The sequence below is a fragment of the Ictalurus punctatus genome, chromosome 1, assembly GCF_001660625.3.
Source record: "Ictalurus punctatus breed USDA103 chromosome 1, Coco_2.0, whole genome shotgun sequence".
NCBI lineage: Eukaryota > Metazoa > Chordata > Actinopteri > Siluriformes > Ictaluridae > Ictalurus > Ictalurus punctatus.
Window position 1 is genome coordinate 26,402,921 of NC_030416.2, and position 17,899 is coordinate 26,420,819.

Genomic DNA, 17,899 nt, shown 5'->3' on the forward strand with positions numbered 1-17,899 from the left:
GTGACGTATGCAGAGACGCCACCGTCGGTTGGTGTTCCTGAAAACGGAAAATCATCACGATGTCTTGTCGGTGACGTGCCGGCCATGCTTGTATTTTAGCTTGTTTATCATAAAGAGGTCGGTTCGTAGATACGCTTTTAAGGGTGAGTATTATCCGTGATGCGCTCCAGACCCATTCTTTGTAAATACAGGATGATGGCGCGTGCGCGTTATGAATTCGCAGTTTACCAGTCTGCGCATTGAACAAAGTGCGGAGGGTTACAGTGGTGTAAAGTGGCCGCTGGCTCTATTCCGTCGCGCGAATCAATTGAGGTCGTGCAATTTCAGGAAACGTCACAAAACTGTTCTGACTTGCTTGTGGGAAAACAGTTACAGTCGCCATGTATTTCACATTATGTTGTATCCATAAAAGTCACGCTGTTGTGTTTTTAAATCCATTCTAACAGCGTGTGTTATGCGTTTGTGACACAGTACAGGAACTACTTTTTTCTCCGCCCCTTTTCAGTCTGTGTGCCGTTTCAGAATTTCCCATGGATTTTATTAGTCTTTGGTAGATGCACAGAGAGCTGCATGATCTTCTGTATCTGATGAATGTATTTGCTGTTCAATGCATGCTGTCAAGATGTGAAAGAAAATAGTAAACTAAATGTTCAAATAGTCTATGTTTTGCAGTTATAACCCTAGCTCAATGGAAGCCAGCAGACTTACCTGGCAAAGTAGATTTACATAAATGAGTACTGTTCCAGGCCTCATATATATATATATATATATAGCAGCTGAGTCTTATTATATTATTTATTATAATTAGGAACATGTTTTGGACTGGCACTGTACGTTGATAATTGTTGGTTTGAATATTCCCCAATAACGTATTATTATGCAGTTTAAATAACACACTACGTGTCATGACCAGATTGCAATCGATAATATATTCATGAAAATGAATATTCATCAATTACCATTACTTTATTCATTGCAGTAAAATGGAGGAAGCGGATTTGTTTATGGAGTGTGAGGAGGAGGAGCTGGAGCCATGGCAACAGATGAACCAGGATGAGGCACATGATTCACCTGGCACTGCTGAAAGTAAAGCCTCTGCTCTCTTATACAGGATTTTATGATTATTTATTCCTTGTATAGGGATGATAAATGATTAAAATCACTTTACTTCATTTTGACTACTTTTGAAAGTCTAATGTTTTTCTGGTAAAAGGTCATGATGTGTCCATGTTGATTTTTTTTTGTTGTTGATGTCGTCTGATCTTTTTAATTGTTCATTGAAGTACTTTTTTGACATTTTTGTATGCCCTCAGGAACTGTAACTCCATCTGTGTCCAAACCAGTTGTGGTTTCCAGCATTTCACCAGTCAGCACTAATGTGACTACTGTCCCACTGCTCACTAATCCATGTAAGTCTCTCTTTTAGGTTCATCCAGATGGATTTTATAGTGTCACGTCAGCTTGCAATGTCCAAGATGATTTCTTATTTCATTATTTTTCCAGTGCCAACAGCTTTACCTGCATGCATCTCTAAAGCTACACCAGGGCAGCAGTTGTTCCTGACCCAAAGTTCTGGAGGATTGACACCTGTGGCTTTGTCTCAGGTGATTCTGCCTGTCACCTCGCCAGGTGCCGGTGCTGGTAGCAGCCAGCCCATCTACCTGACCACACAGGTGCGGACATGTACTGAACTCACAATTAGGCACCCATCGACTTATAAGAAGACTGTAGAAGCATTGACTGTTGATAAGTTAAATGGCATGTAAAATGTTTGATTTGTAATGGCTTTGCAATCTTTTTGTTTTGACAGGGTATCCAGGGTATCCAGGGTATCCCTGTCCAGAATATCCAGTCAGGCCAAAGCCCACTGAGCATTGTGTTAAATGTCCAGCAAGGCCAAACAGTTCGGCCCATTACTCTGGTCCAAGGTATGGCAGTTATATAATAGTTGAGTAATAAAATATAATTTTTTTTCTCTCTACTGCTTTAGTGTAAACAGAGGACAAGACCAGTATACTTGATTGAGTCTAAAATGCATGTCTTTATTATTATTATTAGTAGTAGTAGTAGTAGTAATAGTAGTAGTATTTTTTCTTTATTTGGTTGTTCATTATTTTCGTCAACTTTGTTCATTTTTGCAGCACCTGGAACACCTGGACTTTTTAAGCCAGCAGTGGGAACAACTCAAATAATTACCCCACAAGCTCAAATGAGGCCTACAACTCCAATAGTGAACCGGGGACAGGCACCGGGCTCCTTCACTGCCATGCAGATTCCTGCCACTCTCACTATCCGAAACACGGCTCCAGCCAGCCAGCTCAGAGTCACGTCTGTCCCAAGCTCCCAGCCTTCTCCTCAACCAAAGCCACTGCCCATTAACACCCAGACTAAAATTGGTGAGCAAACTTTAAGTTTGAGTACTTTTCTAAATATGGGAATGTGCATGATCTTGGATTTTAGGAATTTTAGATTGTTATCATTTGATAGCATGACTCTTTATTATAGTTAATACTGTTTTGAGGACATTTATTATAAACATCTGCACACACAGGCCTGTGTGATAACCCGATGCTAGCTTTTGCTGAGACTGATCAATTCGAGGGAATGTTAATTGCAACCAATAGTGGTCAAAGGACTGCAAATACTCAGTACTGAATATATGTATTAACTGTTATATGCAGGCACATTGTGATGGTCAATATGTGAAATACTGGGTGCAGTGTTGATATGATTTCTTTACTTCATGTTTTTGGCAGTGACCGTCAAACCAAGAGGCAGCAACTTGGACATGCAGAACCTGATGAACATTGTGAACTCGGTCAATATTCCTACTGGGAGTCAACCTCAAACCTTTGCTGTCATGAGCAATCTGAAGGCTAATGGCTCTGGCTCTGAGGATGTCAGGACAGCTCCTCCTGTAGCTCAGAGCAACATTGTGCAAGGTATGCTGTGGATTACTTGTTCATCTGTAATTTTTTTTTGTCTGAGATAAAACAAAGAAAACAAACAATTTAAAAATACTCAGTTGAATACGGTTTTAGTTTTGAGTATTTGTTGCTATGTCTGCAGCCCCGTCGACCTTCACACATTCTGAAAAAGAGTTTCACATTTTAACATCTGAGTGTGCTGGTATGAATTATCACTCAGAAATATGCTATAAGTGCAATTTACATATGAATTTGGAATGACGAATGATAATTGTGTAGGTCTTTTGAGCTCTATTAACTGTCACCCTTGGAAGCCCCACCTCTTTCCATCATCATCTCACATTAGTGATGTTTTGGCCAGTGCTCAATCTCAACTTGTTTTTTCACTTGGAGGATGCACAGCCCTCACTTTGTTCTCAAGGTAAATGGAGAATGTTTCGAGTAGAACTTAGTGTGAACTAAAATTCGTCAATGTATGTTCAACTTGGCAAATATTAGACAAGTATTTATTAGAGATGCGCTGAAATTTCAACTGCTGAAAATGATCAGCACCAGTCAAAAGACAAACATGCTGCGTTTTCACACCTGGCTTGTTTGAAGCGTTTGTTCTGGGACCTGGTGCATTTTCTCCCTTGGTTCGGTTTGTTTAAATGGTAAATGGTCTGCACTTATATAGTGCTTTTTTAACCTTAGCGGTTCTACAAAGCGCTTTACACTGCTTCTCGTTCACCCATTCACACACACACTTGCACACCAATGGCTGCAGAGCTGCCATGCAAGGCGCTAGCTTGGGAGCAACTTGGGGTTCAGTGTCTTGCCCAAGGACACTTCAATGTGGAGACATGTGGGCCGGGAATCGACCCACCAACCTTACAATTGGTGGACAACCCGCTCTACCACCTCAGGCACAGCCACCCCAAACTGTTTAGACTTACATGAATCTCCTCCAAAACAATCAAGGAAATTCAGAAGCAGTTCGTTTGTGGTGAAAAGCAATTCGACCCAACAGGCCAACGAACCAACCTGTATGGCAGTGCATGATTGAAAATGCATTATGTCAAAAGTGTGTTTGTTTTACTAACGGCTGACAACATAACTTGGACCAAAGACGAGGTAAAATGCTTCATTGAAATTTGGTCTGGCGAACATATTTCTGAACAACTTTCAAAAAGGCATAAAAACACCAAGGTTTACAAGACATTTAATGAGCGTCTCAAGGAACATAAATTACATCAATTGTAATAACTGCAGCTAAAATGAAAGACACAGTAATCTCACAGAGCTGTTGTTTATCCTCCTTGATGGTTCGAGCAGAACCCCAGAAAATAAGCAGGTGCACCCTGACCAATGAGAGGACAGTTTACTCACATGTGACTTGCATAAACACATTTGGTATGCTTTGAAATGTTGAAGTGAACCGGGCCAAGGAGAAAATGCAACACTGTAAAAGTTTAACTCCCCATTTCGGAAAAAATCGCAGATCCAAAAAACACCCTTAGATTTTGAGACTTGTGGTACTATTAATTTGCTACATTAATACAGAATATGAGAAACTACCTGAACATGTTCTTACTTATTTTAGCTACTTCTATGTCACCGTTTTCTTACCCTTGTCCACGATGTGGAGCCCGGTACAAAATGGTGGAGGCACTCCGGGGACATACGTGTGTAAGTACCCAAATACATAACCACCCAACACAAAAACTCTGTTTAAATCTAAAGAGATGATTGATAATGCATTGGGTTTTTTTTTTTCTGTTTCATAGTTCTGCTGTCCAGACATGACTCATACAAGTGTAAAAAGTGAAGTGCCTGCTCATTTCGAGGAAAAACAGAGTACTCCCATTGTGAAAATAAAGACTGAAAGCATCATGAGTCCAGGAGAACATCAGTCCAGGATTGTCATGTTGGTGGATGACTTCTATTATGGAACCTATGAGGGAAATCGAGAATATGTGCCCACAGACAACTTAAAAGAGGCTTCATCATTCAGATGCTTCACCTGTGGCAAGAAGCAGAAGAACAATATCAGGTTTGAAATATATTGTAATGTTAACTTTAGCAGTGGTTGAATTACTTAATTTTTTTTGGCTGAAGATCATGAAGCATAATGATGATGCTCTTTAAAACAGGAGAGTACTTCTGGCAGCCTGTTGCTCATAGGTTTTTCTGTTTTCTCTGTCTGGTCAGCTGTGGAAACTTCAAACCTCTTCTCTCTTTGCAGGCTCATGAACCACATGAAGTTCCACGTAGATGTAGAACAGCAGAGTGGAGAACACACATCCTGCCCTCACTGTTTCCGCCAGTTCCCAACTCCATTTCGCCTTCAGTGTCACGTGGAGAGCGTTCACTGCACTTTAGAGTCAACTAGTAAGGGAGATGCCTTACTACCTAGATACATATACAGTTACTATTTGTAAAACGCTTTGCAAGCATGATGAAGTTTTTCCGTTCACTTGGGACATCGACACGTTCCTGTACATCAAGATCTTATGGTATTTTACCATCCAAGATCTGTTTCTTTCTAGGTTAGAAAATTGAATGTGGTTTGCTCTGTAAAAGACGTCATTAAACTATAGAAACTGGCATAAAACACCTTTTTCAGTCAGGAAATACAGATTCTATGAAAATTCAGATACAGAACTTGATTTTTATCACACAATAGCATTTGCCTGGTACATGTTGAACAGTAGCTCAGATTTTTCAAAGAGGATTTAAGCTCCTCCTGCAGAAAGACAAGGTGTGAAATGTTTGCACTTACTTATTCTGCTTATCCTATTCATTCCTAAAATGCATGTTTTGCAAAGAATTTTATTTAATCTTTAAGTAAAAATAGTCATTTTTAAAGTATTTTAATTTATAATTTTTAAGTATATTTTAAAAAAGTTTTTGGAAAGTTAGAAGTATAAACTTTAAACATGCAAATCAAGTTTTAGAACTTACATTAAACTTTATAAACTTCAAAGACTTGAATTTAAAATTTTCATATGCAGTCTGTAAATTCATATCTTGTTTCATGTTTAACATGTTTCATAATTCCAGGGTATTGTTTTGCTTATTAAACAATAGTTTCTCTTTCGTTCATCTTGTATATGACTAACCAGTGAGGATGAGCCAATCCTCTTTTTTTTTCTTTTATTTTTTTTTCCTTCCCCCTCCTTCATTTTCGCTAGGATACTGAGATCAAAGCATTGGCTATAAACATAATAATTTGATATCTTTTGCCACCAAAGAAAAGTGTTTAGAAAGGGTAACTGTGAAAGCACTCAGATCGCAGCTCAGGGTGTACTTAATGTGGGAAAGAATGGTCTTAACTGAGCTACATGACGTAAGCTACGTAATGATAGACGTAAGTCTATCAAACAACATTCTCGCCGTACGTGAACATATTCTCTTTAAGTATCTGTTTTTAAGTTAATGCAGAACATCACGTGTGTGATAGTGACCTATATTAGACAATGTGTCTCAATCTTGGCCTTGAAGTAAGACACTTTAAACACTTCCTCTAAGTCAGGCTTATTAATTAGCAGCTGATTAGCTGGAAAACAACAGTGTGCGCAGGGTGGTAGTAATCCATGAACAGCATTGAGAAACGCCGCTTTAAGACAGTGTGTTCACTGTGTTCTGTTTGACTGTCAACATTCAATTAGATTTTATTTGTACAGTGCTTTTAACAATAACATTGCCACAAAGCAGCTTTACAGTAATCCAATCACAGATTTAAATTTAGATCCCTAATGAGCAAAATCACACCTATTCATTGTATATATAAATCCTATATCCGAGAACTTGATGTATATTGATTATATTTATTTTAAAGCCAGTGAAATACTGACCAATAACAGAAAAAAAGTAACACTCCATATCAGATTGATGCATCCTTACTAAACGGTAATCAGTTGTGTTCTATGTTGTTGGGTTTTTATTATTATTATTATTATTATTATTATTATTATTATTATTATTCATGATTGGTTCACTTTTTGTGCAGCAAGGTGTAAAATTTGTGAGTGGGCCTTTGAGAGTGAGCCTGTTTTCCTGCAGCACATGAAGAACACTCACAAACCTGGAGAAATGCCATATGTCTGTCAGGTAATCTACATTTCATGAAGCAATTTCCTTTTTTCTTCTTGTTTATTCGGTGTTTTTATCTAGTTAACCGAGCTGTGTTTTTTTTTTTTATATATATTTTCAGTTGTGCCAGTACCGCTCTTCATTCTACTCTGACGTGCACAATCACTTCTGCACATGGCACGAGGACACCCGCTACCTGCTCTGCATTTACTGTCTGAAGGTCTTCAAGAACTCTGGTACATACCAGCAGCACTTTGCCCGCCATAAGGTAAATATGGGTGTGTCTTCTTTATAATTAAACTGTAGTTTCCAAACAAAGATTTTACACATTGTTTATATATTTTTCCTTATAAAAGTATACAACCCCAGTTCCAAAAAAAATTGGGATGCTGTGTAAATAAATATAAATAAAAACATAATGCAATGATTTGCAAATCCATGTTATTCACAGTAGAACATAGAAAACAGGTAAACATTACTTTTCCAGCCTTTGTTGCCCCGTCCCAACTTTTTTGAGACGTGTTGTGGCCATCAAATTCAAAATTACCTTTTTTTTCTTTTCTTTAAATGGTACGTTTCCTCAGTTTAAACATTTGATGTTTTCTATGTTCTGTTGTGAGTAACATATGAGTTTATGAGATTTGCAAATCATTGTATTCTGGTTTTATATACTTTTTACACCATGTCCCAACTTTTTTGGAATTAGGCTTGTAAATCCTTTGCAAAATTATTTTTGCTTGCAGAGATCATCGGTTTATCATTGTAACAAATGCAGACTTCAGTTTCTCTTCACAAAAGAGAAGGTTGACCATAAAGTCAATCACCACAAGACCTTCCGCAAACCAGCTCCACTGGAAGGGGTCCAGGCTGGGACTAAAGTACGTGTTAATACCCAAATGTATCCGAACACTAAAGTTTCAGTAGCATCTTTTCATAGGACCATTTTCCAAATGTTATCAGATTTACAATTATGATGGTATTCTGGCTAGTGCTGTTTATGTTTGATTTATTTCAATTGTCCCTCTTGACTATCTGTCCAGGTGACCATTAGAGCATATGCAGGGCACAAAAAAACTACAGGTCTAACAGGTCCTAAAACAAGTAAAGACTCTGAGAGGAATATAAGCTCTGCTCAGCTTGGTCAAGCCATTACTGAGCAGAAGCTGCTGGTACCACAAAGCAGTGGACCTCCTAAAAAGCAGATCACCAAAATGTATGGCTTCCTGACCAAGTTCCAGGAATATAGGTGAGTTCATATGTTTCTGTATTTAATGACCAACTCTCAGCTGTACTCTTGAGTTGGGCAGTGGTAGCTCAGTGGTTATGTTGGGCTACTTATTGAAAGGTTGTGAGTTCAAACCCAGGCACCGCAAGCTGCCACTGTTGGGCCCTTGAGCAAGGCCCTTAACCCCTCAACTGCTCAGATGTATAAATGAGATAAATGTAAGTCACTGTGGATAAGGGTGTCTGCCAAAATGACGTAAATTAAATGAAATTAGTTCTTATCCACTAGAAGGAGCTGTAGTCTAAAAAGCAGCACAGTTAATTGCTTTAGGGAGTCACATCTACAATCCGAACAGGCTGGCAACTATACCCAAGTTTCTCTTTTGAGTGTGTTTGACATTAAATTATGTAACATGACATAAAAAGAGGCACCAAGTGATATTTTGATATGACAATTTGAATAGATGGCTAAATAAAGCGTGAAATGTACAGTTGAATGCATATATTGCAAAAATGAAAGATGTATATAGTGCTTACAGAACATAATTCGGTATTAATTTAATAGTGTTTTTTCCTACTTAAAACCAACTTCACCGTGTTCCTTTGCTCGTATGTGCCTCACTGAAATCTCTAAAGATTTTAAGTCACCTCTTGTCTTATTTAAGGCAGGGAAAGTTAAAATGGCTCAAACTAAGTTTGCTTTGAGTAGTCAAGAGTCAGAGCTGGAGATGGTTAAAGTCAGATAAGTGTTTTAAGGGATACAATTGTCAATAATAAAATCCAAAATTCAGAAATGAAGGAAATATGGGATACTGGAAAAATCCAAACAGCAGGAGACTTAAAAAGTCTAGAGGCAAAGGCAGTGAAGGATATCTCTCCAGTATTCAGAAATATCATTTTGCTTGCATATATACATTTTACTTTTTTTGTAGTTGTGATATTGCTGGATGATCTAACATGCAATAAAAAATTTTTTAATTAAGTTTAATTGTTTAGTGTATATTCGTTAAAGAAGCAAGGCTGTAGAAACCCAAATCATGTTGAAATAGAATTCAAGTTTAAAGCAAGCAATCCAATCTAATTAGTCACTCTCAAAAACAAACTTAAACGTATGGGTAGGTCAAATGGAGACTGGTTTATTTGTAAATAATGTTCAGAACACATCAGGACAATTAACAAATCTTACTGTATCCCTGACCACCAGATTTCCCTCTAATGACTGGAACAAAACATTGTGGTCAGTACTACTTAAAATATACATCAGTAGTGTGAAGTGCTCAAAAAATCATAGGTGAAATTACTTCAACACCAGCAACCTAACTTAATTTTTCTCTGCCCATGATTGCCTGTTACAGGAAACTTTCAATAGAAAGTACTGAATAGCGAGATAGAAATAGCTTTTAAAACATGAATGAAGTGAAATCATTCCAAAATTGTTGCAATTATGTAGCGAACAGTCTATGAACAGCAGGTAATGATAATTGAATGACAATAAGTGCCTAGCAAGTGTGTATGTTTCTCACGGATCCTTTTTGTTTCTTCATACCCTTAAATCTTGACAATTTTAAACTGTCTGCTGTGGTGTTCTCAACAATGTATGTAGCATTGATTGCTGTTGGAATTTACTGTAAATAGATAAGTTTGACAATATATTATCTTCTTTCATTAGTTATAAAGCACTACAAAAAACTTGACATTGAGGATATCCATACTGTTGACAAACAGTTCATGTTGAAACATCATTCTTCATTCTTTGATCTGTCCAAGCACATTCAGGAAAAAGGTATTAAAACCGTACCATTGCTTGTCACAGAGGTGGTTCAGGTGGCACCCTGAAGGGTATGTCTTTTTGATCCATTAGTATATCTTGCACTTAAAAGTGTAGTATAGTGCACCTTTAAAACTCAGTTAAAATTATACTTTAAAGGAGAATCCACCCTGAAACTTCAGTGATTGAACTCTAAACCAATTGTCAACTCAGAAGTCATTACAAAATACATTTTCAATTCAATTCAGTTGTATTTGTATAGCACTTTTAATGATGGGCATTGTCCCAAAGCAGCTTTACAGAAATGTATCAATTTAGCATATAGATTTTAAATGTATGAAATAATGAATTTATCTCTAATGAGAAAACCAGAGGTGACATTTTGAACACTATTGAAGATTGCATGTTAATTAGACCGATTAATATGGAAATCGCTCAGCCTGAATTTTTCCTTCATAGGTTTCCCATGTGAAAAAGTCTATATATCAGTGGTACGGAAAACTCTGGTGACGAGAAGTGTTATGGTTTAGTACCCTTTTTTCCAGTGTAAAAAGTGAGTGTGTGTAAGTGAGAGAGAGAGAGTGCGTGCGAATGGGTACTCATTGATAATCTGTCTTTTGTTTTTTTGTTTTTCTTCAGAGCACTGTTAGGGAGACAAAGGTGTGTGGAGTGTACCTTTGACATCCCAGATTTTGCCAATCACTATCCTACATATGTCCACTGCTCATTGTGCACATACAGCACATGCTGCTCTCGTGCATACGCCAACCACATGATCAAGTGAGTCAGTATAGCTGTCTTATGTGTGTTATTAAATATCAGGAAAGTACCGATTAGTAGATGTGCCACTGTAATGTACAGTAAATCACGCATTTGTGTCTGTTTTACTATTTACTATTTAGTTTAATGTGATGTTGTTCATAAATAACCTGAGGATTTTTACCCAGGATATTCCTCTGGTAACTGGAGTTTTGTTTCAACTTTATTCCAGCAATCACGTTTCAAGCAGAACTCAAAAAGCTCGTTCTAAAAGGGGATCTTTGAGGTAATGCCTTACATTCATTGGTCATCTCTTTAGTAGAAAACTGAGCACCGAAGGGTTATTCTTTTGCTAAAAGTTGACTTATTTTGCAGTTGGTTAAAGCTAACGTGTGTGTGGTGTAACTACAAGACCACTCAGGGAGACCTGATGGCCAAACACTTGGCCCAGTTCCCAGATCACTCTCGGTGTGTGTTCACTCTAAAACGTGAGTATGATTTCAGGCATTGCTAACAAGTACAGTGCATTCTCTAAGAAACTGAATATTGATGCAGTTTTGGGGAGAATTAGCTTCAGCAGATTTTAAGTAAAACAATCACTGTGAGATAAATGTAAAATGTCACCTCAAACACATTTATGTAAATACTCTGTGAACCATACAGGACTCAAACTTTTTAAAACATATTTTCTCATTTCAGGCAGCCATTAATTAAACAGGCAGTACAATTAAACAATTTTATGTTTAGGACTCGTTGGCCAATTCTTTTCAGTTTACATCCACTGTCCTTATTGGGTCCATCTAATAAAGTCTTTATCTAATCCGTTAATAATGCACCAGATTTAGCTACAGTGCTGATTTTCTGTTTTTCATTTTATGATTGTCTGCTTTTCTGTCATCAGTTCTCTGGCACGTTGATGACTTTTCATTCTTTTCATAATGCAGTCAGTGAAGTAATGGGATAACATGCACTCCATGTAAAAATACTGCTTTTCTGTATGGTTCACTAATTATAAATGTAAATACTTTTAAAATTACAACTGATATTATGCACAAACACCACAGACTGTGCTTCTTTTCATATCCTGGTATATAGAACAATGGCATTGTCCATTTACAAACTGCACTGTTTGTTGGAATGACTATTTGGTTTTCCAGGGTACTCTGCATGCATTTTACAACTTTATGTAAATATTAGGTGTAGCTTAATTGTAGTATTTCTTACTGATGTTTTTCCACTATCGTGCTTTATCCCTGCCGAGCCGTTCTGCAAGCAAAGACTGTTAATGTCATAGTCAACAAATTGGCTCAAATATGTTGTCATTCAGGCTCAGTCTGGGCCTGTCTTATGAAAATTTGTTTGTTTATCCATGTTATACCTTGGCATGACTAACTGTCTTCTTTCTGCATGATAGTGTAAAAGTGTCATTATATAGTAATATAATCCTATATTAAAATTAATGTAAAACATTTCTTATACAATTCATCCATCAGAATGAAGACAGCCACAAGGGTTACTAAAATACTTTAACTGGAACTAATTCCTTTTTTTAAAAAAGGACAACGAGGAACTATCAACTGCTTTTGAACTCCTTACTCTTTCAAAAAAACAAAAAAGCTAACTGGCACATGGGAACCACTTTAGCATTAAACATAGTGTTGTAAAGTGGAGTAGTAGTGGTCATAAGGCTCCCAAAAGAAGACTAACTGTGTGTTCCTATGATCCCTCCCCTCCCCTACAGAGTGTCTGGAGACTGATATTGAGTTCTGCCAGGTGGAGGAGGAGGAGGAGGAGGAGGAAGTGGAAGGAGCTAATGATGTTGAGGAAAAGCCTGACTGGTTGTCCATGAAGAACTGGAGCGTTCCAAGTGATGGAGGATCTGTGCCAGAGTTCACAGACAGCAGTGGGCCACAGCATTCAATGGCTAAAAGCAGTGATGTCCTTGAGTACTTCCAGCTACTATTCCCTGACAGCCTCATAGAGCAGATTGCTAAGGAGACCAATGCGTATGCTGAGTATCAGCGCTATGTAGGCAGAGGGGATCCCACTTGGCAATCTCTTACCAGTGAAGAGGTCAAAGGCTTCATAGGTCTGTCCATTCTGATGGGTCTGCAAGTTCTTCCAGAGCCAGCGATGTATTGGTCCTGGGAGCATTATCATAGCTGCTCCACATTCTACAGGACCATGTCTGCAGCACGCTTCAAGCAGATCAGCTTGCATATTCGGATGAACAGCATGCTTTCAAAGGAGGACCACCACAATGTGGACAAGCTGTCTTTCTTCCAGCCCATGTTGAAAATCCTGGAGACTAGCATGCGCAAAGCTTACAAGCCAAACAAATGTTTGACTATTGATCGAACGTTACTGAGGTCCCATGATAATGCGGCTGATGGGGAGAAGTGTAGAAACTCTCAACCACGAATATGGCTATTATGTGATTCAAAGTCAGGGTATTGTCATAAATTGTTAATCCTGACAAAACAGAAAAAGAACAGAGACTTGGGGAGTTTGGTTGTACCATATCTTGTAAAGGGCCTTGAAGGTAGACATCATCAGATATTCATGTCAAGTCTGCTAACAAGTATTCCCATAATGAAGGAGTTACACATAAAGAACATATACTGTTCCAGCTCCAGCCCCACATATGGCACAGTCCTCCCTAGTGACTTCTGGGATCAGCCTGCATTGCAGAACACTGGGGATTATGTTCAATTTGAGCACCCCCCTGTGTTGGTTACCAGATGGAAGGATGCAAAAGAGATGGTGTGCATTTCTACAAATGCTGTGGCTGGCCAGCCAGACAAAGTGTGGAGGAGGTCCACAAGTAAGGCTGGGGAACTTTCCACCATTTCAAGACCACTGGCTTTTAAGCTGCTGCAAGATAACATGCGTGGTGTGGACATCTGCAGTCAGCTCCTGGCCTGCAACCAGCTAGGAGGATTGGTCCTAGACACAAACTGGCGACGTCTTTTCTGGTTCCTTGTCAACTTGAGTATCATTAACTCCTTTATTGTACTACGAGAGACTCGGAAAGGCAACCCGCCCGGATGGCTTCAGGGAGGCCACTTCTCTCAGGCTAACTACAGAAAACGCTTGGGATATCAGCTGGCCAAGTGTGCTGAAAGACAAGCTCTTCAGAAGGAAATGAACAGTGACCAGCTGCATCAGAGGAGGCGTGAGGGTAGGACAGAAGCTTCTAAGACTTCTGAGGGGGTCAGACATTGTTTAGCATAATTAGTTTTAGGCCAAGATGATGTAAGTATTGTGCCCTAAAGAAGCATCATCATGAGTGTGCATGGCTGCACTGCATGCCAGGTCAAGCATACCTGATGCTTCTGGGACTACCATGGTTTCTCTGCAGATTTCAAAGGTTATAAGGCATAAAGCCTGAGCATGAAAATATAAGTTACAAAGGTTTAGAGTACTAACATTTTCTAGATGATATTCATTGGTATGAAAGATCTTACTTATTTCTATTTTCTCTACAGGTAATCCTAAAATTGGCTTTGTGGAGCCTAAAAGGTATGTCTTCGTTATTTGTATAGAGGGAATTTTATTGTGTTAGACTTCCGTTGCTTGTTGGCTACATTAGCTTGGTGGCTCAAGTACAAACCTAATCAAGTAAACTTCAGACACAATTTCAAATTAGTTTGTACAACAGAGCTCTGCACAATGAGTTGTCAGTTTATTGATACACCTACTATATAGATGCACTTTGTAGGTATACAATTACATATTGTAACCCACTTGTTGCTATACACAATTTGTCAGTGCCTGTGCATAAATGGAAAGGGACCTTCACAGAAACACTGCCAGCCAGATATTATTTGGACGGTGAACCATTCTAAACATACCAATGTCTTTTAGTCCAGTGCTCTGTAGACCTTGGTTCCAGAAAGTACAGTAACACTTGTAATCTTCTTTCAGGGAACATACTCCGCCTGTCCAGGACACCACTACTCATAGACAGTTTCCCCATGGCCTGGCAATGGGGGATTCCTCAGGGATGAATGAAGACATTGATCAGGAATTGGCCCCTCTGGGGTCATCAGATTCAGACTTTGAGACAGATGATAGTAGTCAGCAAGAGCCCCCTGAGATGAGTGGAGATGAGTACAAAGGCAAGGAGTCTGCAGCAAAGCCTAATTCTCCAAAGCCTATAAGAGAAACCAAGGACATGCTGTCTGTGCGTCAGCTCCGAATTCTACTGTTCGCGCTGTGCTCTGGAATCCAGAAAGCAGCCAAGGATATGGACACAGAACCTCAGCTCATTAGGACTTGGCTTCAAGACAAACAGAAAGGACTAGACTGTGAGGATCTAGGCAGTAGTAGTGGAGAAGCTGTGGAGCTTTTGGTGGAGTGGGTATTAGTCCAGCGGGAGCAGCAGCATCCTATCAGAGAGGAGAACTTGTTTCAAAAAGCTTCTGAGATCCACAGTCAAACTAATGAAAGCAGTTCCTTCCGTATTTCATATGAGTGGGCAGTGTCCTTTATGCTTCAGCACAAGCTGGGCTTGCACAATATTGGCATGCCTGGTCATCAGCTACCACACAGAATGGAGGAAAATTGCCAAGATTTCACAGTGTTTGTGCATAGACAGATTAAAACACACAGTGTTCCACTTTCTGCTGTTGGGGCTATGGATGAGCTTTCGGTTTTTGTTGACTTTGACCGACTTGTCGATAGTACAGGGACTTCCAAAGACTCTGCATTCCGATTAGAGGGCACTGGGAAACCATGGATGAACATTTACCTGTCAGTTCTGGCAAATGGTACAATGTTGCCCACAATGCTGTTTATTAAAGGCACCCCTTTAGATAGTTTTAGCAAAGGGCTGTCAGATTTAGTTCAACTTGAAGCAAGAGTGGAAGGTTTTTCAGAAAAAGAAGAACTAGAGATCTGGACTGCTAATGTTTGGCAGCAGTATTTAAACTCTCAGAATGGGAAAAAGGCCATGCTAGTTATTGATGGCCATCATAGCCACATGACAGAAGACTTTCTAGCCACCTTAAGTGGAACCCAGACCTTACCTATGGTTATTCCATCTGGGTGCAGCAGCCAGCGACAGCCTTTAGAAATGTGTGTATGCCCTGTGCTGAAAAGGTTCTTGCTGTGTCGGTGGTCTCATTTGGTAACCCAAAATAGAACAACTGAGGTGAAGCCTGAAGACCTGGTTCGGCTTCTTGTGTCTTGGTTAGAGGAGGCCTTGGCTTGTTGTTCTGGCAGGTCTCAAATGATTCAGCACTCATTCTGCTTCTCCAGACTGATCACAGAACATGAAGAAGAATGTAAAAAGGAAAATGATGCTCACTTGAAACTTCTGAATACGTTGACGGAAGCCATGCTTGGGCCTGAGGCGATAGATTCTGAGTCACAGTCAAAGGAAGAGACCATGGAGAAACAAGTCACAGGTGTCCTGGAGAGAAAAGAAAATGTAAGCAGTGAAAATAAAAGCAGTGTTGAACAGGCAGAGCGAGAAATACTTGATAAAACAGAAGAGGACGGCAGAACAGAGATCGAGAGAATTGACACTGAACAACAAGCACTGGCAACGATGAATGAAGGATTAGAGGTGTCAAGTGAGACTTCAGAGAGGTGTTCTCCCCTTCTTCCAGATAACTCTTCAGAGTCACAAGCTGTACTCCATGTTATTGAGAAAGAGGAGCTTCCAGAACCCTATCAGGACCTTGATACAACAAAGATGGATGCTGGATCCAATTGCTGATTTGACACAGAAATTTTAAATTGTGTGTGAATATAGAAAGTATATATTTAATGTCTAATCATGACTAATAAGTCATTATCCTGAGGTGACATTGTGTCTTAAAAACCTCAAACCTAATTTTATTGCATAAGACTGAAGTTGATGATAGGTGATGACTTTTTTTTTTTTTTTAACTATTTGTACTTTCTCCCAGATTGTAACTATTTTTCATTCATGCTTTTGGACGTGGATCTCTTGTACATAAATGTTTTGGTTCATCCACCCAAGTAAACATGGATGTCTTCACCCTTATGTCTCAGTGCTAATGATGTTACTATAATGAGAGCTGGATGTATCTTGAAATGGTGTACTTTACAAATCTGAAGAAATTGGAAATTCATTTCTTTTAAAACGTTTTTTCAAAACGTTTAAATTCTATTTCGGAACTCGTTGCTTTATCCTTGCTTATATTTATTCAGAAATAAACCTGGACATGACACCCAAATATATTATCATTGTTAAACATAAATGGCGGTCCAATTAGCATTCTGCAAATTATATCATGTTCAAAAGTTCAAACTTGCTTATGTTTATTTTCAGCAGTTTAGGATTTTTTGGACAAGTAATTCAAAGATGATCATACCTTATTCAAGAAGGCTGTCAGATAGTGTGAAAAATGTGGGATATTTTTTAGATTTGTAGGTTTTGTGTGTTCATTTTGTGGTTTTGTGTCTATAATTTATATAAATGTTTGTTTGGTGTCTTTCTCTGGGCCTGTGTAGCCCAATATATCAATTAAGTAGAATTCAATTTCCTAATTGCAAACAATTTCCACAGTATCTTAGCAATTCATCATATACTACACATGCCATTACTACATCTGATGTCTGAAGAAAACCACATTTAGGCCAGCATGGTGGTACAGCAGATAGTATTGCTGCTTCACATCTCCAGGGTCCTGAGGTTGGGTTAGACTACTGCCTGTGTGGAGTGCATGATCTTCCTACATCCATCTGGATTTCCTCTAGGTTGTCCAGTTTCATTCCTCCTCCCAAAAAACATGCCAGTAGGTGCATGGGCTACATTAAATTGCCCCCTTGGTCTTACAGTTCATCCCAAAGGTGTTCATTGAGGTTGAGGTCAGGGCTCTGTGCAGGCCACTCAAGTTCTTCCAGACCTAATCTGGCAAACCATGTCTTTATGAATCAAGCTTTGTGCACTAAGGCATTATAATGCTGGAAGAGCTATGGGCTAGGCCTCTTAGTCCAGGGAAGGGAAATCTTAATGCTACAACATATAAAGACATGCTAGACAATTTTGTGCTTCCAAATTTGTGGCAAGTTTGGTGAAGGTCCACATATGGCTGTGATGGTCAGGTGTCCACATACTTTTGGCCAAGTTGTGTCCAAATCACGGGGACAGATGCTTCGTGCCATGTCTCAT

The 17,899-nt window shown here is 39.0% G+C and overlaps 1 protein-coding gene across 4 annotated transcripts; it reads left to right on the forward strand.

Moving 5' to 3' along the window:
• pogzb (pogo transposable element derived with ZNF domain b) lies at positions 1 to 16,762 on the forward strand. Of its 4 annotated transcripts, none has more exons than XM_047157896.2 (20): positions 1 to 143; positions 980 to 1,086; positions 1,314 to 1,409; positions 1,504 to 1,673; positions 1,811 to 1,928; positions 2,142 to 2,396; positions 2,757 to 2,942; positions 4,510 to 4,595; positions 4,694 to 4,959; positions 5,152 to 5,297; positions 6,919 to 7,019; positions 7,123 to 7,269; positions 7,745 to 7,879; positions 8,042 to 8,247; positions 10,633 to 10,773; positions 10,985 to 11,038; positions 11,128 to 11,240; positions 12,494 to 13,933; positions 14,241 to 14,274; positions 14,680 to 16,762. In XM_047157896.2, exons 2-20 carry the CDS (start codon positions 984 to 986, stop codon positions 16,475 to 16,477), a joined length of 5,595 nt encoding a protein of 1,864 aa, XP_047013852.2. In that variant the 5' UTR covers positions 1 to 143; positions 980 to 983; the 3' UTR covers positions 16,478 to 16,762. The 4 variants fall into 4 exon arrangements, with proteins under 4 accessions (XP_047013852.2, XP_047013854.2, XP_047013858.2 ...); XM_047157898.2 differs by having other exon boundaries at positions 1,820 to 1,928; XM_047157902.2 differs by lacking the exon at positions 12,494 to 13,933 and having other exon boundaries at positions 6 to 143.
• The last annotated feature ends 1,137 nt before the right edge of the window (positions 16,763 to 17,899 follow it).

Excerpts from the sequence above, each read along its gene's own strand:
- pogzb (XM_047157896.2), top strand. The coding sequence starts at position 984 with ATGGAGGAAGCGGATTTGTTTATGGAGTGTGAGGAGGAGGAGCTGGAG. Across the intron at positions 11,039-11,127 it reads TCTAAAAGGGGATCTTTGAG|TTGGTTAAAGCTAACGTGTG; the intron begins GTAATGCCTTAC and ends CTTATTTTGCAG. Across the intron at positions 13,934-14,240 it reads GCATCAGAGGAGGCGTGAGG|GTAATCCTAAAATTGGCTTT; the intron begins GTAGGACAGAAG and ends TTTTCTCTACAG.